The following is a 26,006-nucleotide window of genomic DNA, read 5'->3' on the forward strand; positions in this document are numbered from 1 at the left end:
GTGATATTCTATAATGTTCCTGCATGTTTTTGTTTTTAGGGCTTTAGAAAGGCCTTCAAATTGGTAGGTCCTTCAGATTATGGGTAGCTGAACACTGGAAGTCGAAATATACATATGTTTATGAGGTAGTGTCAGTGATTAGCATTCTGTCCAATCTGTGTGCCACCGTGACGCGTTGCGCGATGTCGCTCCATTCTGACCAATCAGTGCGACGCGTTTCACGATGTTATGCGTGGCCTGGCATGATTCTGGCCAATCGGTGTGACGCTTTGCACCCGCTGTGTTGAAGCGCCAGTGAGGGGAAACATGCCTTAACAGCTGTCGCAGCAAGAGATAGTTTGCCAAAGAAAGGTGCATTTATGGCCTGATGCGATTCTGAGAAAGAAGACAGCGATAGCGATGCTAGTGGCGGAGATAATGTCGGCTACGTGCGACAAGGACGTCAAAATGTTCACCTAGAACTGTTTGACGATCATAAATGCGATTGTCGCTGATGCACTAAGATATACGCCGTAGAGTTGAGATCTGGGCCTTTTGTACATAAGCTAATATGACAACATGGGCTCCTATGGCTTAGCTCAGCTAAGCCAAGATATACATAGCGAAATGTATGTTAGGTTCCGAGCACAACATGCTCGGCGCCTAACAAATACGGGAACCGGTCGCCATGGTTGTCACCGTTACGGAGCATGAGCAGCACTGGCCTGCGACAACCACTCGAGATGCGCCGCTTATTAGCCTAGTGTATTTTTCGCTACATCATCTTCATCATTATCATCATCAGCCTGAATACGCCCACTGCAGGGCAAAGGCCTCTCTCATGTCTCTCCAATTAACCCTGTCCTTCGCCATCCGCGGCCATCATATTCGCTACAAGCCCAGTCAAAAAGACGAGAGACAAGAAGGAGGAATGCGTACAACGACGACTGGACTAGCAACTGGACTAGGTTTTTCATCTAAAAAGATAAGGATTTTACCCGCCTCGTCGCACTTCAGAGCAGCTTTCTAGTCTATGATGCTCTCCATGCTGCAGAAGCAAATCATTCGAGCATTTTTCTTCGTTTTCGCCTCGGGTGGAGCTGTGATCGCTGTGGGCGCAGAGTCGCGTGCTCGCGTTCATGTGAAACAAAAGAAGAAGCCCTAGGTCGACGCGAGGCGCCGCACTCTGTCCCGTGCTCTCCCTTGCCTGTGGCGTCTTCTCTACTAGCCAGCCCTCAGGTCCAGGTTTATCCTGTGAGTTGACTGTACTCTTGGTGCCTTCACATGCGAGTAGCTGTTCTCAAAGAGGAGCAGGATAGAACAATCAGTTGGTCAAGTTGAATGCCGTGGGTGACAGCGGAGTACGAAATGGCCAGGACCTAATGACGCCTGGCGACGCGACCCTAAGGGATCTTGTCACGACGCGATGTTGCACATCCGAGTAGTAGCTGAGCAGTGACGCCTCCCACTCATCGGAATTAAGCTCCAGCGCCCCAGGGGGATGTCCGCGGGACATGAGTGATGAATGTGTGATAGTGAGGCCGACGGGTTCTGGCCTAATCGGCATGAGGGAGAGTGTTGAATGTGGTGAATGCGGAGAGAGGAGGAAGGGATGTGGGAAAGTTCGGGTCTGGTGTTGTCTCCAGGGGATGTGCTGTGGTTTGGTGAGATTTGTGCTGCGCGGGGTGTTTAGGCGTGTGTCCCTGTAGTAGAGAAGGGTTCTTGTCGTATGTAACCACACGCTCAATTTGAGGCCAAAGGTATGAGTCGTCCACAGCTAGCTCTCAAACACCTTTCACTTTACCTGAGCAGCCGCCACTTCGAAGTAAAATAAGTCGTCACCGAGAATTTGCTTACTCTGGTGATACTCTGGTACCTGAAGCTGCTATCTTGGCTGGTTTGTTGCATTGTTTGCTTGTTTGCTTGTTTGCATCGCATGGTCCTAGTGAATTGGTGTACAACATAAAATGACCACAACTAGTCCCATAGTGACAGACGGGACTGTACTGTTTACCGAAGCGGCAACTCGAAATCGGATGGACGCATTTTAGTGTGTTTCAGCTCAGTTTGGGGCTTAACTAAACCACACCTTATCATTTCGAATTTCTCAGCATGGCCTGATTTATTTTTACTTTTTCAGCTTGTCCGCCAGATCGCTCACACAATAAGAGGCTTGTGCTTTGCTTGCGAGCGAGTTCTGTGCCATCAGTAAAGAGGCTTGGAAGCAGGCATTACTATGGGTGAGTGCATGCGGAATTCATATCCTGCAATGTTCTTTTATAATTTGTTTTGCAAAATTTTATATTATGCATGGGCCAGGTCACGGATATCAAAACTTAAACTTACCTACGTTTTTTTTTTAATACGACTTTCAACTTTTCCTTTCAGGTAGCGAATTCGAGGCTGACCTAATCCTCGCCAATGTTGGCTCGAAGCCCTTGTCTAAACTGGATGGTAAGCATTTAAGGTATACACATTGAAGTATACACACACTGGCATGTCCCATACAAAACGTGTATGCCACTGACGCCTACTGTTTGGCATAGTTTCTCATTACCTGAGCACAGATAAAAGCAGCCGCAACGCAAAACATACGTCACGGGACGAAGTTACATTTGGCAAGTGTTTTGAAAGAATTTTTTTTTTCAGGGCTTTCAAGAACTCATGAGGGAACACGTAAGCACAGTAGCATTACGCATCGAACTTTGTTCCGCCCGAAAAAAAAGAAGGCCACAATAGCTTCCTCCTTCCCTCAGAAATAAAAATAAGTTCACAGCAGCGTTTCAGTGAAGTCTAAATCCTGAATGTCGTCCTATGACAAGCGAAAATGGCGATAAAAGCTCGGGCGTCTCTCCGCCACCATAAACATGGGTACTGCAGCCCTCCCACGTGACACTGGCACAAACTGAAAGCGCCGTTTTGCTCGAGCAAATTGCGATAAATAAATATAACTTTTGTTGCAGAGTTGATGCTACTTTCTCGAACCTATCGCTTTCTGCGAAATTCATTTTCGATTAACCTGTCTTTAATTATTTCTTATTAGCGCGGATAATTTCCTCAAGACTTTATAAAACTCACGTATTCCTTTCAGGAACTCACACATTCTTGTATTTCATTTTCAGTCTATGAAGACAAGTAAGTCTCGTTTCATTCACGTCGCTTCATCAGGGTGCATTCTTTCCGGATTCCAGGCCGTGGACGGGGTCGTGTGCACAACAATTTTATGCGCTGATCATCCTGACATGGGTCACCACGTAATACGCCGCGACAGCGACTACACATGCTAGAAAGGGGTCCCCTTTGTGCCTTTATGGGTTCAGAGAGCACGCCTTTCACGTTATATGTGATGTCACGTGTGAGTGGTTGATGAGCAGAAGACAGCATGGAAAAAGCCGTTATCGCTACGGAAGGATAAGATCTAGTGTTTCTGAAAGATAATATGCACTCTGATTTATTAGAGCAGCTTCCTCACAGCGCAAATATCTAATTTCATCTAGAAGCGTTTTACATTGCGCCATGAACACTTTCATGATTAGGCCGCCGTGGTGGAGTGGTTATGGTGCTCGGCTGCTGACCCGAAAGACGCGGGTTTGATCCCGGCCGCGGCGGTTGAATTTCTTTGGAGGAAAAATCCTAGAGGCCTGTGTACTATGCGCTGTCAGTGCAGATTAAATAACCTCAGGTGGTCGAAATTTCCGGAGCTCTCCACTACGGCGTCTCTCATAGCCTTAGTCGCTTTGGGACGTTCAACCCCATAAACCAAACCAAACCAGATATCGTTCAGCTTCTGGAAATACAGCATAAATTCACGAAGTAGTGCATCCGAGCTCAGTAGCCTCGATGGTCGTCGCATACTGAAAAACATTTATCCCGTACTTAACTATCACCAGTGTACCTATTCAGTCAACTGACATCATATTTAAAAATATTGAAAGGGATGCTTAAACTCTGCCATAAGGATATGAGCGATGGCATTAATGGGCTATTGCTCATATATGCGGAAGTGGAATTCGTATTCATAGATCCCTCAGAGTCCTCATTCCACTCCCGGAGCAGTGGTGTAGCGATTAAGCGACGCGCCACTGCCCTTGCGTTGGCATGTCCTGTCACCGGGACGGCTTGTGAGACCAAGGCTGCTTTACCCGAGCACCCTCTTACGACTAACCATTAATATAACTGCCTCCTGCCAGGGTTGGCAGTTTACGATGACGTCACGAAGTCGAGTGACCAAGGTGGCCCACCTAGGAGGCCCACCTAGGAGGCCCACCTAGGAGGCCCACCTAGGAGGCCCACCTAGGAGGCCCACCTAGGAGGCCCACCTAAGTGGCTTCTTTGGAGATTTTTTAGTGGATTTTCGCTCACAGCCAACGACGCCGGCGCCGCAACCTATGCTGGCGACGACGCCAGCTTTTTTGCGACACGGCATCTTGACGCTATTGCGCTAAAAGTTTCCCCTATCGACAGAAAGGCTTCTCGGGTTATTTTCTTTCCACAGCCCCGTGTGACGATGGAAATATCCGAGGCTGCATTCTGCTTTTGAAACTGCTCACCATTTGCACCAGCTTATCCCAGACTGAAGATGTCTGAGACAGAATATTCCCTCTTAAGGCAAAGTTAGCCTTAAACTAGATTCCTCTTCATAATGCGCAAAATTAAATTGCCTTAGAAAACGATTCTCTTCGAGTAGCCTGGATTCTTAGCATGGTGAGCATTACGAAATTACAATAAGCGAAAAAGCGAAATGCAACTTTCGCAATGCAGTTTACGTTCGGGGTTTTGTCCGGTTGAGTCATCCGCTGTTTTCAGATTGTATTTCTCAACGTGGTGGCACTCCTACGCTTTGCCACTATCTCTGCAGTAGCACGAGGAGAGACATCGTGGCCGTAGTCTTCTTCGTGCTCTTCGTTGGCCTCGTCGGACTGGTGGCGTCACTCGTCGTTGCCATGGCAGCCAGCAGCGGAGGTAAGGGGCCACTGCCTGCGATCTCTTTCGCTGTCCATAGGCATTACCATTATGATAGATCGGGGTAGTATACAAGAGCTCTTAAAGCAATAAAAATGGCAGGAAAATTTACAGGACAATAGGTACAGTCTTTGTCAAAAGTAACCAGGCTGCTTGGTTTTGCTTCTCAGTCGTTTATTTAAACTATTAAGCCAGCCTTCAAGCTCTAAATCTCTGTATGTTAAGGAGAACCCCTGTCCTCACCTTCAAAAAATTTTTCGACCTTAGGGAAAGCTGTAAAGGCTCTATTATACAAACCATGCAGCCTGGTTACTTTTGGCAAAGACTGTACATTGCTACGTCCTTGTGACATCCGTAGTGTCGAACGAGTTACTGACTTTTTACGCTAGAGCATATACAGCTCGTTGGGTGAAAAGGCGTCGGCGCAGTCGGCACCGCGTGCCGTAAATAATAGGAGGCGGCGGAAAAGAAATCGTGTCATGGTAATTTATGGTTCTAGTGAAGGATGAATGATTGACGACAATAATGAAATTGTCAATGAATAATTAAAGAAATTAAAAAAAATTTAAAAGGTGGCTTCAGAGGTGTCAAAATGCTCAATAAAAAGCCATTGCTTGATAATGATAAGAAAAATTAGAGGTTGTAATTGATCAGAAAATTAACTAAAGCAATTTAAAAATGCGTTCAAAGTGTTTCCAATGGGCGATGGTTTCGTGGACTCCCTGGCAGCGCTGCAACACGTTGTCGCGCTCCACTCTTAAAGGTGAAACTTAGCGTACTCCAATTTTTTAAAACTTTCAGGATATCTTACATCTGGAGCGAAAATGTAATTGAAATATTTTTATCCGTTTCGAACTATTCACTGTTTGCTGGTCAATGCAGAAACTCGTGAAAGTTCGTGGCATAGAGGACAGTTACAGCTATCGGCGCTCTAACGAGAGTCGCCTGGTTGGTCACACTACTGCAGGTGGCAAGGGGTGATGAGGTGCCTTACTACGTATTTAAATTCACTTGAATCCGCTCACACTTTTTGAGCAACAACGTGAAATGAACTGACGCTGACACTCGCCTCTAAAAGAGCTCTTCAAAAGGAAAAAAAAAAGGAAACTTTCACCATGCTACAATGATAATACTGGTTAAACAAGTGGCTGAGATGGAGCACTCAACGGGATCAAACTGCGTTTTATGTCTGCGGATACCGAAACAGAATTCCGGTGCACTTATTTCGGATTTTGCTAATCGCGCTAACTCGTCCGTTTTTTTTTTCTGGTCAATTTCGCTTCATCGGGGCTAGTGTTTTCTCAGTTTTCTGGCCAACATTGCAGGAATTACGAGCGAAGGCGATATTCATCGGTGCAAACATTAATTACAGTCCATGTAGAACATAGAACCTGTTGCAAATCAAATTACACAAAGAATAGATATAGTTTGTCGAAGAACTAACTAATAGCGCTGTTATAAAAGAGCCTTACTGCCGGAATTTATAAATTTCCTTCAAAAAAGAAAATGAAAAATACTTTTTCCATTCTGTCGAAAGGAAATTTGTGCATGTAGAACTCAGAAGTTCTTAAAAAGCAAATCACACAAAAGATGGATACAGTCTGTTGAAGCATTAAATAATGTGACTTTTATAAAATACTCTTACTGCTACGGTTTAGAAATTTTCCTTAAGGAAAGGAGAAAAATACTTTCACAATTCCGTCAGAAAATAAAATTGCCAAAAAGAATTACCTTCACCTAAACGTAGGTGGCCAACTCTCGTCCCAAAAAGTCCCATCCATGATCCTAAGGTTTTGTACTCTGAACAGAGAATCGTTGCCGCGAAGTGGCGGTTGAGATAAAATATATAAGCAAAATTTAATTGAATGGCTTAGCCGTGAAGACGACCGGAAAATGTCATCTAAACGAAGCTGACAAGAAGTGTGCTAGTAATACAAGTGACCCGAGTGAATACGACGTATGTTATCAGAGTCCCTTTCCAATGCTCGCGACGAGACAGTGACACAGACACTCACGGGGCGGCGCAGGTGGAGACAGCACCGGCTCCGAGCCCTTCTTGAGCGAGAGTGACCAAGACAGTGGAGCACCTGGCCCTGCGGATCCTGCGCTGCACCTTGCTACCGTGGTAGGAGAAGAGAAGACCACGCTGCCCACATGGTGGGACATTCGATCTTCACCACGAACAGGTGAACAAAGGCTTTGTTAAAACGGAGGTGAGGACGGATTGAAGCCCGACTGTATCGATAGCTTGCTGAGTTCTCTTGGCAAGGAGGCTACTTAATTGAAAACGCAGCTTTTATAAGCTATAAAAGGTCCAGACATTATAAAGTCACCAGTCGTTCACTTAAGAGAACAGGGTGACATCTACACAGTATATACCGCGGATTTCAGAGGCTGTCCTACAATGCTATTCATCTCCAAACGGTAATCACGGGGTCCTTTTAGTTCTTCACACCTTGAGTCGAAATCGAGGGGTGGGAAAAATGTTTTATTTGTGGCGACGAAAATGACTGTATTAAGTTTAAGTACCTCGTTCCATTTCTTTACGTGCACGCACTCGCTCGTAAGATCCAACCCGGTCTTCAATATGTTAGTCATCAGTGTCGCTTTAAAGGGTTGGACCACGTTGGCGGGATGGGCTCAGTACAGACGAGGGAAGGCACTGAGGCCGTTGGCACTTGGTCCACCTTGGTCATAGTAGAGGTCCCTGTCACTGGCAACTTGCGGGTGCGATGTTCCAGGACGCTTTCGCGGGTTCATGTAACCCGCAGCCGGCAATTGTTGTAACGGGGGTTTATTTGTAAGGCTCGATGGCAGGGGGTCAAAGATGGGAACGTAGTTCGCTGTGCACCACGCAGTTTAAACCCAATTTCGTGTTTTTGGCAACCGAACAGCAGCCAGCTCAACCAGAATATGATCGATTTGTGGTTAGAACCAAGAATTCGGTTAAATAGTCGTTAGTTTAGCCGCCATTCCAATGCCTATTCTCTCGAATGCGTTTGAGTGCAATATTAGACTGACAGTATCATCAGGTTCTCACGTGCACTTATTATGGATTGTATAGGCAGATACAGCTGCTTAAACGTACTAAGAGGTACACTGACTGGCACTAATTCAGACCATCGTGTTTTTTAGAGTGAAACCCAAAGTAAACGGCCTGAATAGCTGACCTCAAGGAAATTGCCGTCGAATAGTATTACCTGTGCAGAGTACTGAACAGTTTGCACTGCCTGTCCGAACGCTTGGAGCTGTGGAACCATGAGAGAACTACATGAACAGGGAAGTTTCCCTCATACCAGTAATTGATTCATCTATGCTTGAAAACACTTGTCTCTGGTGGCTCGATGGAGCAACTATTCTGTAGGGTGCGTATTTTCATCGCGAAGTTGGCTGCATCCACGCACCTCTCAAGCCGATCGTGAGCAGAAGTTTGTTGCTACCTTTTACGCGATAGCATAAGAGCCCCATTTCCGCGCACCTACCAGTGGTGTCACACTTTGCCACCTGCAAAATGACAAGAGCCAGCTGCGGCCTGCCATTTTGTCAAGTGCAAGGTGGAGAGAGGGATACCTCATTTCCTCTTCTAGAGTAGAGGGGATATTGGCCGCAAGGTGGCTGCCATAGGAAGAACCCCGTCATCTGTAAAATGTGGTACACAAAAGAGCCACCTGCCGCGCTTGGCAGGTGCGAATTGGAGAGAGGCAAATTTTCCTCTCCGCTTGTATAGTATGCGGAGTTATGCATGGCAGCTCACAGCGAGGTTCTTGTGTTATCGCAATGTCCCATTTAATAGTAATTTAATAGGGTGTCCTGCAAGATTTGCTAAGGGTACGCTTACGTCCAAAGAGTGGAGTGTGCATTTCTGGCCCGGATTGTGCCTAGAAGGAATTGACCTTGTTGGAAGTGATCGGCACAAAAATAACTTCTATTATTTCTTACCTAAATGCAGCATGAATGCTGCATTGGGCTGTTTTTCTATATAGTATTCCATGGTATGATATGCGGTGTTACGATATATGCTATGCTATACTATGCCAGTCTATGCTGTGCTATGATATATGATTTTGTGTTTTGCAACTTTTCTCTACCGCAAATGAAGCAGCAAGAGCTGCTTTAGTTCATATCGACAATACCATGTTCTTCCCGTTCTATAGATTCATCATCCCACTGCACATAGCCAGGCCTTTAGTGACATGAAAAGATAACGTCTCAGGCAGACATCCCTTCTTGTGGAAACTGTGTCTGTGAAGAGACAATCAGTCATCTTTTGTGTGAGTGCCCTGTGTTTGTGAACGAAATACGTAAGCTGCGTTGTGCTCTGGACCTCATTGATAACCGCCCTTTCACAGATGCCAAGATCCTCGGTTCTTGGCCACAACAGTCGACTGCCATCAAGGCTTACAAGACACCGTTTTGTTTTTTGAGAGAGTCTGCTCTGATTGATTGCTTGATTGATTGATTGATTGAGTGATTGATTGATTGATTGATTGATTGATTGATTGATTGATTGATTGATTGATTGATTGATTGATTGATTGATTGATTGATTGATTGATTGATTGATTGATTGTGACTGTGTTTCCCGCTCCTTCTCTCTTCCCTCTTTAATCCCCTCATTCCCTTCTCCAGTGCAGGGCAGCCAACCGGAAACCTTTCTGGTTAACATCCCTGCCTTTCCCCCCTCTCTGTATCTATCTAGCATCCTCAGGAAACCAGGCATACAACGCACTCTAGGCGAAAACTTGCATTTTGTCGTCAGGGGGAAATCAGACACGAGATTTCCATGCTAACGTCAGGAAGACAGCAACATACAGCATGAAGATAATAAAACAAGCGCCAAAGGTCACTTCACTGTCGATGCATTTCATTCAAGATATCATTAGGCTGTGCGGACAAGCCCTTCCTTATTTGCTTGTTACTTTCCGGAGAGGCTGCGCCAAGACATCGGAGAGCTAAAAAGGGCTTTTCTCAAGCTGTGACAAATTCCGCTTTCTTTCGTAAACTAGCAGTATATCGTCCAAAAAGGGCATAATATAGCAGGCAGTATGCTGACCTCAAGTTGGTGGTTCACTGAATGCTGCTTCTGCAGGTTCGTCCCCGGCGTCCTCACCTCACACGACAGCTCCTGAATCCCAACCGCCAACCATTGCGACGGAAGCGGCGACGACTGCAACGACGGTCACTACCACCTCAACGACCATGGAGCCGCGGAGTAGGTGTTGTTGTGTGATTATAGGGGGTATTCACGTGACGTCACGGGCATCATTTTAATGTGAAAGCATTTTTTGGCTCATCAGTGGCGTCCGACCATTAAGACTTCGGGAGTCTGTTAGTGAACATTCGTTATTGTTCTTGGAGAGAGTTTTTTTTTATAATTGCTGTAGTACTGTTCATATATACTCATTTCATACTACTTCGTTATCACACCAGTTAACTGCTACTTACGAAAAGATAGGAGATAGGTGTCCATATACAAAACTCGCAGCTTCAATACGCTAAAAAGCTCTAAGTGGCCTACACAGTGCGAACAGTCTTATGAGATAAGCAGTTTCACGTAGACTACGGGGAGCATCTAGCTCATAGTTACGTTCGAACGAAAAAGGTGTCAGTAAATAAATGCTGTCATGAATTGGCGGTACGTATTATGTCTGCGGTTTTGCGTATCGTTCAAGTGGATTTTGAAATGGCTCAGGTAGTTACGTAAACGTACATGATACCCATGCCGCCATCGGAGGCATCTCCGTACAAGGCTTTCGCCGATCATTATGTCTTGCCATGTGCACCTTCCTTCCGTTCCCAGTCAGGGAGCTGGTGTGCACCGTGGGCCATTCTGCCGTGGCGGCCTCTATGTACCCGGCCGACAGGTACTGCGACTACCTGTACTACTGCGACGTCATCCTCACTGGGGGCCGGCTGATGGGTGTCGAAGAGCAGACCAGCTGGGAGCAGTTCCAGGAACAGGCCAAGACCTACAGCCGTGTCAAACCAGGGGTCGCCTTCGATTACCGGTGAGACACCAGGAGCACGTCGGGTAAAAGGCGCCAGCTGAACTCATGCATAACATTTATTTTAAAGGAAAAAAAAACCCTAATGTTCCCTGAAAACATAGGAGGATTTTGAATAGTAGCGCTATTTTGTGGGTTATAACGTAATTATTGTTTACTCAAAACTATTTCGACGGTGCTGACAGCTTGCGGCCAACCTCGCACCGAAGCTGATCTCTGCTACTCCATGGAGCAGAGAACATACGTTGTATTATGTTTCCGTGTTCGTCTTTATGTCGATGTGGCCACGGACAGTATATATGAGCGTCAACGTTTCAGGATCACAGTGGTATCGTGAGCCTATTAAAGGTAGAAAGCAGTAAAAAAGAGCTGCAGGACTCATGACGAAAAAGCTGGCACGACATGTCAAAAAAATTCTTTAAATGATAAAACTAAGTGCGAGCATAAAATTACTATGTCGGACGATAGGAGAGAGTGCGGATATTAAGATGATAAATTGTTCAGTATAAAAGAATTCATCAAAGATATATGAAGAAAAGCACAGCCCGGTGGCTACACGTCCTCCTCTGCCCATCGCGATTGTGTTTAATGATAGTGACTCTACACAGCCGAAGGGACATTGTTTCGACCAAAACCTACTGAACTACAGACCTGCACATTTGGCACTGCTCCAGCGCGCATGTTCTAGTTCATGCCTTTTGCCGCTACGATAGAAACACTACGGGAAGCGTGGCGTTAATATTGTTACGGGATTGGAGAAACGCAGGAAGGGCAAGGCCGGAGACGGGAGAGTGGCTGCGTTGTCCGTCGGGCAGAGGATAGTCGCTCGAGGTCAAGGGCCGTTGAAAAGGAGGGTCGTACGAATTGTTGACCGGCGGAGGAGGATGGACGGGCCGCTCGTATCGAGGTGGTGGACGGCGGCGGCAATAGCGAGCGATGTGCCCCTCGATGCCGCAGCGGCGGCAAACGGGAGCGGTGCGTCGAGGAGCTTGTTCTCTTGAAGACTCTGACGAGGCCAATGGCATCGGATGATGCCATTGACTGCCTGTTCTCTGCATCGTACTTCTCATCCGTTGACCTACGGTCGGGCTACTGGCAGATCCCTATGCATCCCGAGGACAAAGAGAAGACCGCTTTTATCACACCGGACGGCCTTTTTGAATTTAACGTAATGCCTTTTGGGCTCTGTAATGCTCCTGCAACTTTTGAGCGATTTATGGACGCGATCTTACGGGGCTTGAAATGGCATATTTGTATGTGCTATCTCGATGATGTCGTCATTTTTGGCCGGACATTCAATGAGCACAACGAACGCCTCGCCCTTGTGCTGGATTGCCTGAAACGCGCTGGTCTGGTGCTTAATTCGAAGAAATGTCGTTTCGGTGAACGCCAGACGTTGGTGCTCGGACACCTCGTCGACAGTGAAGGTGTCCGCCCTGACCCGCAGAAGACCGCGGCTGTAGCATCATTTCCAACACCTCTGACTGCAAAGGAACTTCGCAGCTTCCTCGGACTTTGTTCGTATTTTCGCCGCTTTATTCCCCGTTTCGCTGACATCGCTCACCCGCTCACGAGCTTGCTCCACAAAGACGCTCCCTATGATTGGACATCTGAGTGCGATTCTTCTTTTCGTCAGCTTAAGTTTCTCCTCACATCGCATCCAATTCTCCGCCATTTCAATCCTTCTGCCCCAACAGAAGTGCATACTGATGCCAGTGGTGTTGGCATTGGTGCCGTGTTAATTCAGCGTTATGGCGACAAGGAACACGTCATTGCTTATGCCAGCCGTTGCCTGAGCAAATCTGAGCGTAACTATACCATTACTGAACAGGAGTGCCTTGCGGTAGTTTTTGCCGTTCAGCGGTTTCGCTGCTACCTCTATGGGCGACCTTTCACAGTGGTTACCGACCACCATTCCCTCTGTTGGCTGATCAACCTCCGTGACCCATCTGGCCGTCTTGCACGGTGGGCAATCCGTTTGCAAGAGTTTGATTATACAGTGTCGTACAAGAGTGGACGCCGACACGCTGACGCAGACTGTCTCTCTCGGTTGCCGCTTGCAACGACGGAATGTGACGCCGACGACTTTGACCACTACATCGCATCCGTAGAACCTAAATTCCCCGATGCCCGTACATTCCACGAGGAGCAACGGAAGGATCAGCATCTCACGTCATTCTTTACCGCTGCGCAGGCCCCTACAACCTCCTGTGCATTCTGTGTACGCGATGGTCTTCTCTACAAGAAGGTCTACTCCGCAACTGGTCTCCGTTTCCTTTTGGTTGTGCCTGAAAGTCTCCGCTCATCTGTTTTGCGTGTCATGCATGACGATCCCACTTCGGGCCACCTGGGTTCTGCGAGGACACTCCACCGCATCCAAGAGCGCTTTTACTGGCCACGTATGCGCGATACGACAGAGAAGTATGTGGCTAGTTGTGCACAGTGTGCGAGTCACAAACGTTCCACCGGTCCTCCTCCTGGTCTTCTTCACCCGGTGACGCCTCCCAGATCTCCTTTTGAGAAGGTTGGGATAGACCTCTTGGGACCTTTTCCCAAGTCCCATGGCTGCAACCGTTGGATTGTCGTCTGTACAGATTACCACACTCGTTACTGTGAGACAGCTGCTCTCCCCTCGGCTACTGCATTTAACGTCTCTGTCTTCCTGCTGCATTCTGTGATCCTGCGCCATGGACCCCCGCGAGTCGTAATCAGCGACCGTGGCCGCCAGTTCACCGCCGATATTGTTGAAGCACTCCTTCGATTGTGCACAGTGCAGTTCAGACATTCTACCCCTTATCATCCACAAACCAATGGTTTAACGGAGCGAACCAACCGGACACTCACCAACATGCTTTCCATGTACGTCGCTCCTGACCACAAAGACTGGGACTCCATCCTACCTTTTATCACATACGCATACAACACCGCTCAACACGAAACTACGGGTTACAGTCCGTTCTTCCTCCTCTATGCCCGCTCTCCACGACACACCCTGGACACTATACTTCCGTTCTCCACCGACGATGACCCTGGCATCGCTGAGATCCTCTGCAATGCTGAAGAAGCCCGCCAACTAGCTCGCCTGAGAACTCTCGCCTCACAGGACCGCTCCAAAGCCCGCTATGACGACCATCATCGCCGAGTCACCTACCTCCCTGGCGAGTTGGTCTGGGTTTGGCGTCCACTCAGGAAGCGTGGCTTAAGCCAGAAACTGCTCGCGAACTATACCGGTCCCTATGTCATCTTGGAGCGACTCAGTGACCTCACTTATAGGATTGCGCGCGTCACCGCAAGCGGCCGACGTTCTGCCCGCACAGAACTCATCCATGTCGCGCGGCTGAAACTTTGTCATCCACGTGCCGATGCCTGACTCGCCCAGCGGGCTTCGCCTGCGACGGGGGAAGTGTTACGGGATTGGAGAAACGCAGGAAGGGCAAGGCCGGAGAACAAAAGAAGAAGAGGTTTAGAGTGTTGTGCCCCGCTGGACGCTGATTCCCGCTCGCCGATCGAACCTCTCGCCGCTGGCCTGTTGAACCAACTAGAACACCCCGGCTATAAAGATTATAGCCGTAACAATATATACCTCTTGAGAAAACGGCCTCCTCCATTACTTTATTTCAAACAAGGCAGTTTTGTCGTTTGTCCACGTAATCATTAACATCCATTTATCTATGCTAGGCACGGTGGGGCTGACGAAAAGAAAGCTGATAAAAAGAAAGACGTTTTTATACTCATCCAGAGCAAAAAAAGTTGTTATTGTGGATATTTTTATCGTTGATGTTAAGATAGCAGAAGAAGATGAAACAAATGTATTAAATATCTTGTTCAAATTGACAAACGATGATGATGATGACAGCAGACGAACAGGTCAACCGAGCGCCCTCAACGGCCAATAAGCTAACGAAAGTTGGCGCACGCTGCACCATAGGGCCCCGCCATATGTGCAGGCCTGTAGTTCAGTAGGTCTTGGTTTCGACCTTGAGTTTTACACGCGACAGCGTTAAGGCGCCGGTTCAGCGGAAAAGCCAGCATCGACCCGGCGGCGTCGTTGAGTGAAGAAGCCACGTCATGTGTCACGTCACGCGTAAATATCTGAAATGAAAATCACTGAATACAGGAGTTGTAATCTGAAATAAATGTCGCACATGTCAAAAACTACTTCATGAAGAAACTGATTTCGCGTGAAAAAAATCTCATAAATTCTAAATCGAACTGGAACCCACGTCCAATGGTCGTGGGTATTGCGTCAGCTGTAGTGTTACAAAATGCCGACGCTAGTCTAAGTGTTAAGTAACTCTGGGTAAGGATGTTGAGGAGGGTAGGTGTGGGTGAAACGTACACACTAAACAAAGAGGAGTAAAAAGGGAGGAAGTCGCATTCTAGCATACTTTGTTTCATAAAAGGGAGTGCGATAGAGGACAACTTACTCCTTCTTTTCACCCATACAGGCGTATTCGTATTCGGAGTGTACTACCGGGCGCCACGCACGGTCGCTTATCCATTCTGATTTATAGAAAAAGCGGGGGCGGACAAGGAGCTTGGAAAGCTCCTTCTTCGAAGAAGGGAAAGCATTCTGGGCAATCAGCATGGGACGCTGTAATGACGTCATGAGTTAAGTCACGTGGTGCGTCACATCTACGTGGCCTAACAGCTGTCGCTGTAAAAGTGATGCGCTTGTTTTATCCCGTCGCCCACACACGCGTAGAGGGCGCATTTTTAGAGCAGAAACTGTACTCCTCCCATGCAAAACCTCAAAGGTCGTGTCACTCCGAAGAATGACCTTTAAGCAGCGGAGTAGACGTGTGGCTGTGACGTCATATCATGTGACTAGCCGCGCCTCGGCGCAGATACGGCGTGGAGCCGGCGGCGTTCGCTCCCCTTCGCAAATGCGTTGACCAACGTGATTCAACGCTCACCTCTCAGTTGCGCTGAACCACGTCACTCGTCGTTGATCTCATAAGACAATAAAAAGCGCGAAGCTTCCACTAGTTCAAACAACAACCAAATCAAGCGATTGATATGCAATAAAGTTAAACCGCAGCAAACCGTGTCTGACCATGCTTAATCGAGCTTCCGCTCTGAAATCTAAGTTCAGCTGGGTTGAAGTCATGTCATTTTTTTTCTTTTCACTGATCTCCGACAGGTTATGTGTAAGCGCTGTTAGATTTGCGTACAGTTGTCCTGTACGTAACATTGCCACCGCTCCCCATTTCAGCTACATCACAGCGAGCAAGCTGGACATGGCCAGAAACGCACTGAATTTACTGGAGCAGGTTAAAAATATCAAACACTACGGCGTTCTCAACATCATCGGCAGGCAGTGGCATTTGAGACAGGCGGTGAACGACATGGAACCTGTTTTCAAGGTGAGCGTGGCGTCCCGTGCATCGCCGGTTGATAGCAGCAATTTTCTTCGTTCTGAGAGATCTTCGAGGTGGTGAGCTCTTTATTTCCCGGACCACTGGAACTATGTGGAGGTATTAGATGTCATTAGGCAGAATACGGTTGTTTTTTGAGCATGAGAAGGACCTCACGCGGGGAGCCTCAGATAGTGATTCGGCAGAATGAATTGAAGAAAACCTCAAGCAACTGTAATTGCAAATTATCGCTCTTGCGAACTTCCTATTCCCGAGTACTTCATCGACGGTAGTTGCAATCTACCAGTACTCAGCCGTTTACTATACCTCGAAAACAATGTGCTTTGAGAAAACTCACTTAACGGTGTAATTGAAAATCAGGAAGAAATTATTTATTAACACTCAGCAGAGCACGAGCATGCAACTCCAAGAAAAACTATACAGTTTTCACAGAAACCTTGTAGTTCATAAAAAATTGTTATTGTTCAGGGTCTCAGGCCCGGGACTACCGCCTGTCAGGTGCAGAAACTCTAGCATCTAAGCTTACCAGTGCTGTTTATCAGCAACTAAAATTGGTGTACTTTCGGAAAGAGCATCATCGTCGAAGGGTGCGATCAGGTCAACGGGTTCAACATGTCCAAGGCACTCTCCACGGAGCAACCTCAACCCAGAGGGTGAGGGATTCGAGACGACGATCTCGGCGGCACCTTGGCGCATGTCGACGACGGCAAACGGAAGAGGAAGGTGTCGGCGAGAAGCAAAGATAGGCGAAGGGGCGAAGAGAACAGGCTCGCAGGAACCAGAAATTGAGGAAAGGGGAACGAGCACGGCACTGCCGGGGGGAACATCGGTGTCGGCGGCGACCACGCATTTGGTACCAGAGCAAGGCGGCTGTTTGTCGACGGGCGCATCGCAGAGCATGGAAAAGGAGACGTGAGCACGGGCACAGTCTATGACGGCATGGTGACGGGATAGAAAATCCCAGCCAAGGATGAGGTCATGGGAGCAAGAGCTGAGCACTAAAAATTCGACGACATATAAAACGTCCGCGATGACGACACGTGCCGTGCAAGCGGCAGAAGGAAGAATGGGCTCGGCGCTAGCGGTGCAAAGAGAGAGTCCAGAAGTAGAAGTGGTGACTTTACGAAGTGAACGGCAGAAGTTTTCGGCGATCACGGAAACGGCAGCACCAGTGTCCACAAGCGCAAGTGCTCGAATGCCGTCAACTAACACGTCTAAAAAGTTCGGTGGTGAAAGGCGAGGTCTTGAGCAGGTCGAAGTGTGCGCAGTTCGTGCCCCCAGAACTGCGGCTCCTAGTTTTCCGGGTTGTCGGTCATGTTACGACGCCGCATAGGTGACAAGGACCGACGACGAGGGGAAGGTGACCGATCAGAAGAGACGTGGGGCCGGCGTGGCAAGTGGTCAGCAAAAGCCTCCCCAGGTAGCCCTGAAGGTGTGCGAGCGGCGCGAGACGGGTAGTAGTTCGGCACAGCGGGCACAGGCGCAGCCAGAACCTGACGACAGTGGCGGGCGACGTGGCCTGGGAGACCGCACGTGTAACAAATCGGCCGGTTGTCAGCAGTGCGCCAAGAACTGTAGGAAGTAGGCGCAGGTCGGAGCCGGGGAGCACGAGGTGTAGGCGGCGTTGTCCGGACGTATGGAAAGGCCAGCGGTTGCGGTGGTAGGGCGACGGCTTCGGCATACGTTAGAGGCGCACGCATAGGGGCAGGCGGCGTAGCAATAGGAGTGCCGTAGCTCAAAGGTGCAGCGACGGGGGTGGTCTGCATCGAGAGGAGGTTGACTTCAGGAGCCAGTGGAGCCGGAGCCGGCTGCCGACGAACGGGAAGCGCATCGGCGACCTCCTGTGCTATGGTCTGCCGTATCTCAGGGGTCAGGGTGTGGGGCGTAGAGTGCGCGCCAGAGAGGAGCGAAAGCTGCCGGGCCACCTCATGACGCACGAAGTCTTTGATGTGATCCAAAAGGTCACTATTGACGGCCAGGCCGGAGATGGACTCTGCAGGTGCGGGCGGGCGACGAGCGTTAAGTCGCTGCTTGCGCAACTCATCGAAGCTCTGGCACAGGTTGTACACGGAGGCGACGGTTGTGGGACTTTTGGCCACCAGCATATGGAAAGCGTCGTCGTCGATGCCCTTCATAATATGGTTGATCTTGTCGGCCTCAAGCATAGACGGGTCGACACGCTTGCATAGATCGACCACATCTTCGATGTAGGCGGTGAAACTTTCACCCGCACACTGAACACGAGCGCGCAAGCATTGTTCAGCGCGAAGTTTACGCACGGCGGGACGGCCAAAAACTTCGGCAAACGTTGTCTTGAAAGTAGCCCATGTTGGAATATCAGCCTCGTGATTGCGAAACCAGAGATTCGCGACGTCGCTCAGGTAAAATATTACGTTGTTTAGTTTCATGCGGTCATCCCAGTTGTTGTGACGGCTCACCCGCTCATACGAAGCCAGCCAATCCTCGACATCCTGGTCGCAGTGTCCGTTGAAAACGACGGGGTCTCTCTTTCGGACGGCACCGGAGCAAATGACGGGCTGCGATGGGACTGCTGGCTGCTGGCTTTCGTTGGTCGTCGCCATCGGAATTGTGCGGCTGCGGAGCTCCACGTTGGTAGTGTACTAGGCGAACCCGCACCTCCACCAAATGAAGAGGGGTTTATTGGCAAGTTCGAAGGACTGGCAGCGAAACGATGGCACAGGCTGTTCGAGTAGCGGCGGCACCAGAACAGAACCAAGAGCGAGCTCGAGCTCTCCACGCGCGCGGCCGCCGGAATCGGAGGACGCACAAATCGCTTCGTCGTCGTTGGTGCTGGCGCTCTGCCTTCTTAATTGCAGGGGGAAGGATTTTAGTTCAGCGTGTAAAGGGGCTACCCAAGGATTTAATGAAATTTAAACGGAGGAGAAACTCATTAAGTCCCAAGCGCAGCCATACAGCTGCACAGGCTTGTACCCGCATAGCTGCGCTTGTGTGAATGCTAATAAAGAATTACTGCCTAATTTTAAACAATTACTCGTCTAAACTGCCTCTTTTTGCATTACACCAAAAGAGTATATACATGTGGGCTTTATTTTGCCGCCACTGCTGGGCAAAAGCCATGACATGCTGTGCTTCATTGTTATATTGTCTATGTTGATCACCTGCCTCACGGTTAGGACTTTTTTTGGGTTCCTGCAGAAACTAAAGGAGCTTCAAGGGAACGATCCATCGAGAAGGACGATCGTAGCTATCGCATCGTACAGTTACACCTACTTTGACATGGAGATTTACAAGGAAATGATCGCGAAGGCTGTCAAGTAAGTGTCTGAGTCACTGTCATTGAATACGATTACCGCTTTGGAAGAAAGGTTTGCGTACAAAGCGCGTGACCAAGTCACAAGGCGCAGTCATGATCCCAAGCGCGGGGCCCAGTCTTGGTGTCCTTCGTATTAGGTGAAAACCCGACCGTTAAACCCGACCGTTAATTTCACTCTGATGAAGCATCATAAGATTCGGGGTAGACGCGTGAACCCGAAAACGTGTCTTCATGAAAATCTTTGTACAGTGCAAAATGCTGAAAGAATACAAAAACTAAGTGCTGTCTTGAACTTCTTTTTCTAGACCGGCATTTTCATTTCAGTGTCGATGACTTCATCTCTTTTCAGGCTTGCCATCCGTTGCAAGCCTTGCCTCCAGCGTGAATTCTAAACATATTCTAGAAGATAGAGCCAGGACATAGGCCAACGTGATGTCAAGCCCGAGCACTATTTTGCGTTTCACATCACCGTAGTGAGGCACTTGGCATACAAGGTCAACTGCAGTAAACTGTTCAATCTATTTGCGATTTGTTTTTGAGCTAGCCAGAGAAGCTGTTAAGTTCTATAGTCGACGGCCACTCGACAACTTCGGGACAACTATACGCAATGGCGAAAGAGGATGCTCAAGAAACGGCCAGGTGTTTTAGGTTTCCTAACCTGGACCTTGATGCAGGAGAAGAGAAATATGACAAACGATTGCCCTGAAAGAAGCAGAGTTAAGTTTTCTAGGTTATGTTGAGCATTTTGTCATATGACTAGTTGTTACGCAACGGCTGTGTAACCTTTCATTCCTTTCATTCCTTTCATTCCTTTGTTTCTTTTACGGCGCTTTGCTTTGTGAAAGTAGCCCTCCTCAGGACTGACCGCACGAGTATTTGCGCTCCCTTTTACACAGCGACTTCAAGGTGGACACGGTGATCGCCGTCTCCTCGACAGGCGTAATGGAAGATGAGCTTACTTGTTCCGCAGCCCCTCCTTCGGCGCTCGAGGCCACCAACGAGAGGTTTCCAAGCCTGGTAGGTTCCGCTCTTTACGTCTTCACGTGTTCGCCGCTCTCCGGCACGCTGTTCTGTGTGGCCGTGTGCGTGACAAGGAACTGCCCACTCGGATGAACTTGTTTGCGTGTTTTGATGGTCTTGCAAATTGTAACCAGCACTGAACACCGAGGACGCACTTTACATCTGCCGTTTGCAAAAGCTGACACCCACCGGCTGTTACGTGACCCCTTTTCTGTTTTTTTTTCTGTTCACCGAAATGAGAATTAAACAGATGAAAATGTAAGCATGCTGCATACTTCATATGGACGGGCCTGAATTACGCTCAAGTTTGTCGCAATGACCTGCTTCATGCCTTCCTCTGAGCGTGTTTCGTAGATAATACGTGAACTACTCTGAGACTTTGAGAAGGTGTCTACTGCACAAGCAGGATGCCTACAAGGTGATCAAAATAAAGCCGTATTTAGCGCGAGATCAAATGTTATGCCCAATGTGCAGCCTGTAAATACCTTGCGTAACAACACTACAAGTTGCGCTCAGGAATGGTGAAATGAAACTGTTACCAGGAGACTGCCATCCCTATATTGGAAAGACGAAGTCATGGCACCATTCAAAAACTTCGCCCTTCTCTCAGCATTCTTCGCTTTCACTGTCGACTATCTACTTATCTGCATTGTTAGCCTGCTACCACATTAACACCACAGCCCTTATTGTGACTAACCTGCCGGGACTGCTTTGACTACACAAAAAATATGCCCAATATTGGGTACACTTCTTGCAATATTTTTTTGTTTGTATGGACTTCATAATATTCCTTCCTTCCAGCAATAAGAACTGCCTTCTCACCTCTTTGTGCCTAGTCCGTCACAGTCAACCTTGGGACACGTATACTCTGGTCTTACCTTGCGATAACGCACCAAGGTGTTCTACTGCTTGTGCCGCAGATTTACTTGAACATGCTTCGCGGAACGTTTATAATCCTCTTTTTGCGATGATCTGTATGAACTTGAGCTGCGGTCTTTGCTTGCTTGTCTTGGTATCTTTTTGTTCACTGTTGTTTTTCCCCAGTGCAGGTCACAGAAGCGCAGAGCTTCTCATTACGTCACCTGTATGAAGTCTCTCCGCCGTCTCTCTCTTTTCCTATTGTCAGTTTATACCGTTCCAACCTCAACCCATTCTGGCCTACTCGTACCTAGAGTGGTCTCGCAGGCTACTACGTAGCCTGGCCTGCACAAAGATATAGAAATGGGCTTGTGGTTTTCTTATAACGTATGGGAACATCGCGATTACGTTCATATTGTTTCTTTTTATCCGTCCCGTCTATGCTCTGTCCTTACGCGCTATCCTGATGTACTATAATCTGGTACTAGAATCTGGTGGAATATTCGTTAACAATATTAGTTAACGAATATTGTAGTCTGTATCCACCAGCGCGGCTGGGGCTGAATCCTACTATGCACCGACCCTGCAGGAAACACATTCGAGGTTCGTAAGCGCCAGCCTCCAGTACCAGAATCCACAGGTGATGGTGGGCCTCTCGTTCGAGCTGGGGGCCCTGTTATACGTGCTACAAAATGAGGTGCCCAACTACAGGAGCATCGCCTACGCTCCGTGCGTCAGCGCCGCCATCACGAGTCAAGACGCGGTGAGCTGCTTGTGTCTCGAATATTTCGCTCCTTATCCTGCACTCTGTCGCGTGAACGACGTCATTGCAGCTCGCTTACTTTATACTGTCTCATATTTCTTTGGGGCAGTAGCGGAAGCTGCAGCTGACGCCAGCCAATCAGAGGACAAAATCTCAGCTAGTTGGGTGCAATAGCAGCGCCTCACTGAACGGCCCTTGTGCTATCATGACCACCGAAGTGATTGGTTTTGGGCAGGCTCAGAGCAAATTTTTTACTTGCAAGATCCTTTCTTCGTAAGAAGTGGCAAACATCGGTTAATATTTGACGCAATTAGAGACCCTATATCCTGGCCAATTGTCTCGTTGTTTGCAGACTTGATACAGTTTTAACGCATCTTTATGTTTAACTGGAATCAAATGATTTGAGAAAGTTCCCGATGGAGTCAGCCTTACAGGGCCTAAGTAAGGAAGACAATTTCTCTTTCTGGCTTTTGCAGTTGCATTTTTAATTCAAAATATGTAACCGGCAAGGTAGCTCTTTGCAGAACTGGCACGTTGGCGATTGTATTTCAGGGCTCCATGCATTATGGAATGCCAGAGTGGTGACATAGTACATCTTACATTTCATTCCCAATACTGCTACGCAGTGGAACGGATGAAGAACGAATTACCGCCTTGGGTCCTGTTGCAGATTTGTGGACAGAATCCAAACGCCTTCGACGCATCGCGGCAGTCATTGGGCGAATCCATCGAAGTGGTCGGCGCGTTTCTGAATGAAACTACGAAGAGAGATGTCGTCTTATCCGAGTTCAGTAACACCGTTGTAAGCAAAGTGAGTTCAGTGACATCTAGCCAACCGTTACCGAGCAATCATCTTTTGTTTCTACTTTTAACAAAGAAGCGTGATGTTTACGTGGTAATAGTAGCATAACTCCTTTTACGAAAGTGGTGAACACCACGAACGAGACGAAACTCACATAATAAGCCTTCTCAAATGCATATTTAATTGTCGCTGGCTTCAGAAAACAATCATCATTCTTTTAATGGATATTACGAGTCACCTTGTTTCATACGGGAAGTTTGTGCGGCGATTTCGCGCCTTATTTTTTATTTTGAAAATGACGTTGAATCCGATATGGCATTTTGCGACATGTGGCTCGTTCCGGATTGGCAAGGACCTGCTAAAATGACAATGCTGCCCCTAGACTGAGTTGTGAACCGGTGTGCAGCTCACGTTTTGCATCTTGAGAAAACCACTACAAGTACATAGAATTTGAAACGCGCGATGTGAAATTTGATACAATGAGACGTATTCTCTGGATGTAGAACACATTCATCGCGTAAGGATAACGATGGGAATGCAGCTTTCAACGTAGTTTCAAGCATCTAATCTCTTGATCAGGTTCAGAAGTGTAAACTTGCCCTTTTTGCAACGTGCGAAACCAGCAGCCAAGTGTGGCTCTTTAAAATAGGAGCCACGTCACACCTAACCTGGAACATACAGGACGAAATTTTGCTCGTTCGCGTGCTATTGCATGGTTGGTCTTCTTTATATCTCGAATTGAAAAGCAAAGAGGTCGATTCAGCTCAACTACGCGAACTTGTACTGCGTGTTCCGGTGCTCCACTCTAATCTCGGTGCTCGGGGTTGTGTAATTTTCACCGAAATATCGGTGCTCTCTTGGTGCGCTGCTAACCTGGTTGTTTGGGCGCAGCCACTGGGGGTCTAATGTTTCATCACTGTGCAGCATAATCTACGGCCCTGCTCGTGTCGTTTAGTCGTCTTGTAAGATTATTTTATGCTTGTTTGAGGTTGCGTACAGATGTTTCAAGATATACGCACTCTTACCTTATACTTCACCTCTTACGTTATTCTTAAACTTAATGCTAGTTTCTCTCGGCAGTAACTATTTTTATGTATTAATGTAACGCACGTTGGTAGTCGAATCAAAATATTTTCTTTATAGTCCTGCAGAATAAATACCAACAAAATTTACTATCTCAGTCAAAACTGAAAGCATCATTTTCGCGCGTGTCATGAGAGTAAATATGGCATTTCATGCTGTAAACATCACGGTGCGATACCTCATAAGATGCCAAAAAACGGAATGAAAAGAAATTAACAGATGCGTGCATTCTAACTGAGCAATTGACTCCAGTTTATCCCCGAAAACTCGTTACATCAGAGCGTGCGCACTGCTCTTATTTAAAATTTAGAAAATAAATCCAACTATCGTTTCTTTTTTTGCTAAGAAATTGACACATCGTACATTCCGTACAAAGATTGTCGTCTTATTTTAAAGATAACGTGTGAAAAGCTGATTTCTGAGATCAATAAATAAGCTCAGCCTAGGGAAGAAAATTTGGTGGGGCGGTAATATTCATTGAAAGTGCACCTTTTGTATGGTGAGGAGCAAAACAAGACTGCAATGAAAGCAGTATAAATGTTAATTAACGTTAACATCAGCGCAGCCTTGCATATAAAAAAAAAACTGCGCAGTTTTCATTTAGGGCATTGTGAGGCCTCTCCGGTGGACTTTAGTGAGTGATGACTTTCTTAATTGACATCTGCTCCACTTGGGGGATTCCCTCGAAGCGCATAGGAAAGACTGTGTGTCGCTATGCATCAAGCGAATGTTATTCCACAGGTGTGAGACTGGCACTGTGTGTCAGTAGGACGTAGTTGAAACAGCGCGCCTAACCGAATGAACGTGGGCTGTACGCAGTTCACCGAAGCCGAACGACGTTTCGGACCTTTCCGTGACAAGTTATCGTGGCTTCTGTTCAACGTGCACCTGGGAGACCACATGCGCCGCTGTGGAACGGGGCCATTTTACATCCTCGAGGAGTTCTGCGAGGTCTTCAAGGGCCCCTGCTGAACGAATGCTGCGGGGCCATAGGCAGTTCTTCCTATGGTTGCTGTTTCATGGCGCACACAGAGCTCTGATCAACGTACAGATTAGAAAAAAAAAATTGCGCTGAACAACCCTGCATTGTATGCGCATTCAGAGCTCGTACTGAGCCCACGCTGCCTAACTGACGTATGGTTTCCAGACTATTTTGTTCAAAAAAAATATTTCTCAAGGTGCAATAAGACTAGAAGTGTAGGTTTAGCGTAATTATATCAATTTTCGCGCAACCAGATTTCAAAAGGAATTCGCTCAGATGTTTGAAAATTTGAACTGTAGCCATAACTGATGAGGACAAATTATTCGGCACCAGGGGTGCTGTTTCGAAAGACGGCGCAGAGATCCATAGAATGCGCATGAACTCCTTTGAGTCTCGGTTCCCGGCCACGGTGGTTGAATTTCTTTGGAGGAGAAATTCTTGAGGCCCGTGTACTGTGCGATGTCAGTGCACGTTAAAGAACCCCAGGTAATCGAAATTTCCGAAGCCCTCTATTACGTCGTCTCTTATAGCCTTAGTCGCTTTGGGACGTTAAACCCCATAAACCAAACCATAAACCAAACCTTCCTTTGAGTCTCGAGTCGCGTTATGTCCTTGCCCATCTTGGGGTGACTGGCTCCATATATCATGACTTGGCGTCATGAATTTTTATACTAGCCGCTGCTCATTCGATGGCTTCACTTATGTGGGCCATCGGAGTGATGATATGGGCCGTCGGAGGCTATGGGCGCCAGGTGTAGTAGAGTGTATAGGGGGGTCGACTTGAGACACTGAAGGATTGAAGCCACCCGCTGGTACGATATGAACTCATAATCAGCAGCGGCTTCTTCGTCCTTGGAGAACTCTAGTGCTAATGCATAC

General features: G+C 47.7%; 1 protein-coding gene across 1 annotated transcript; it reads left to right on the forward strand.

Moving 5' to 3' along the window:
* Positions 1–9,786: 9,786 nt before the first annotated feature.
* Positions 9,787–25,118, forward strand: LOC149332274 (uncharacterized). Its single transcript, XM_089557176.1, has 8 exons — positions 9,787–10,153; positions 10,742–10,949; positions 16,162–16,312; positions 19,502–19,620; positions 20,516–20,636; positions 22,087–22,260; positions 22,931–23,071; positions 24,965–25,118. Exons 1-8 carry the CDS (start codon positions 10,141–10,143, stop codon positions 25,115–25,117), a joined length of 1,080 nt encoding a protein of 359 aa, XP_089413302.1. The 5' UTR covers positions 9,787–10,140; the 3' UTR covers position 25,118.
* Positions 25,119–26,006: the final 888 nt, after the last annotated feature.

This window comes from Amblyomma mixtum, chromosome 8 (assembly GCF_055824585.1).
Source record: "Amblyomma mixtum isolate Tamu chromosome 8, ASM5582458v1, whole genome shotgun sequence".
NCBI classification, from domain to species: domain Eukaryota; kingdom Metazoa; phylum Arthropoda; class Arachnida; order Ixodida; family Ixodidae; genus Amblyomma; species Amblyomma mixtum.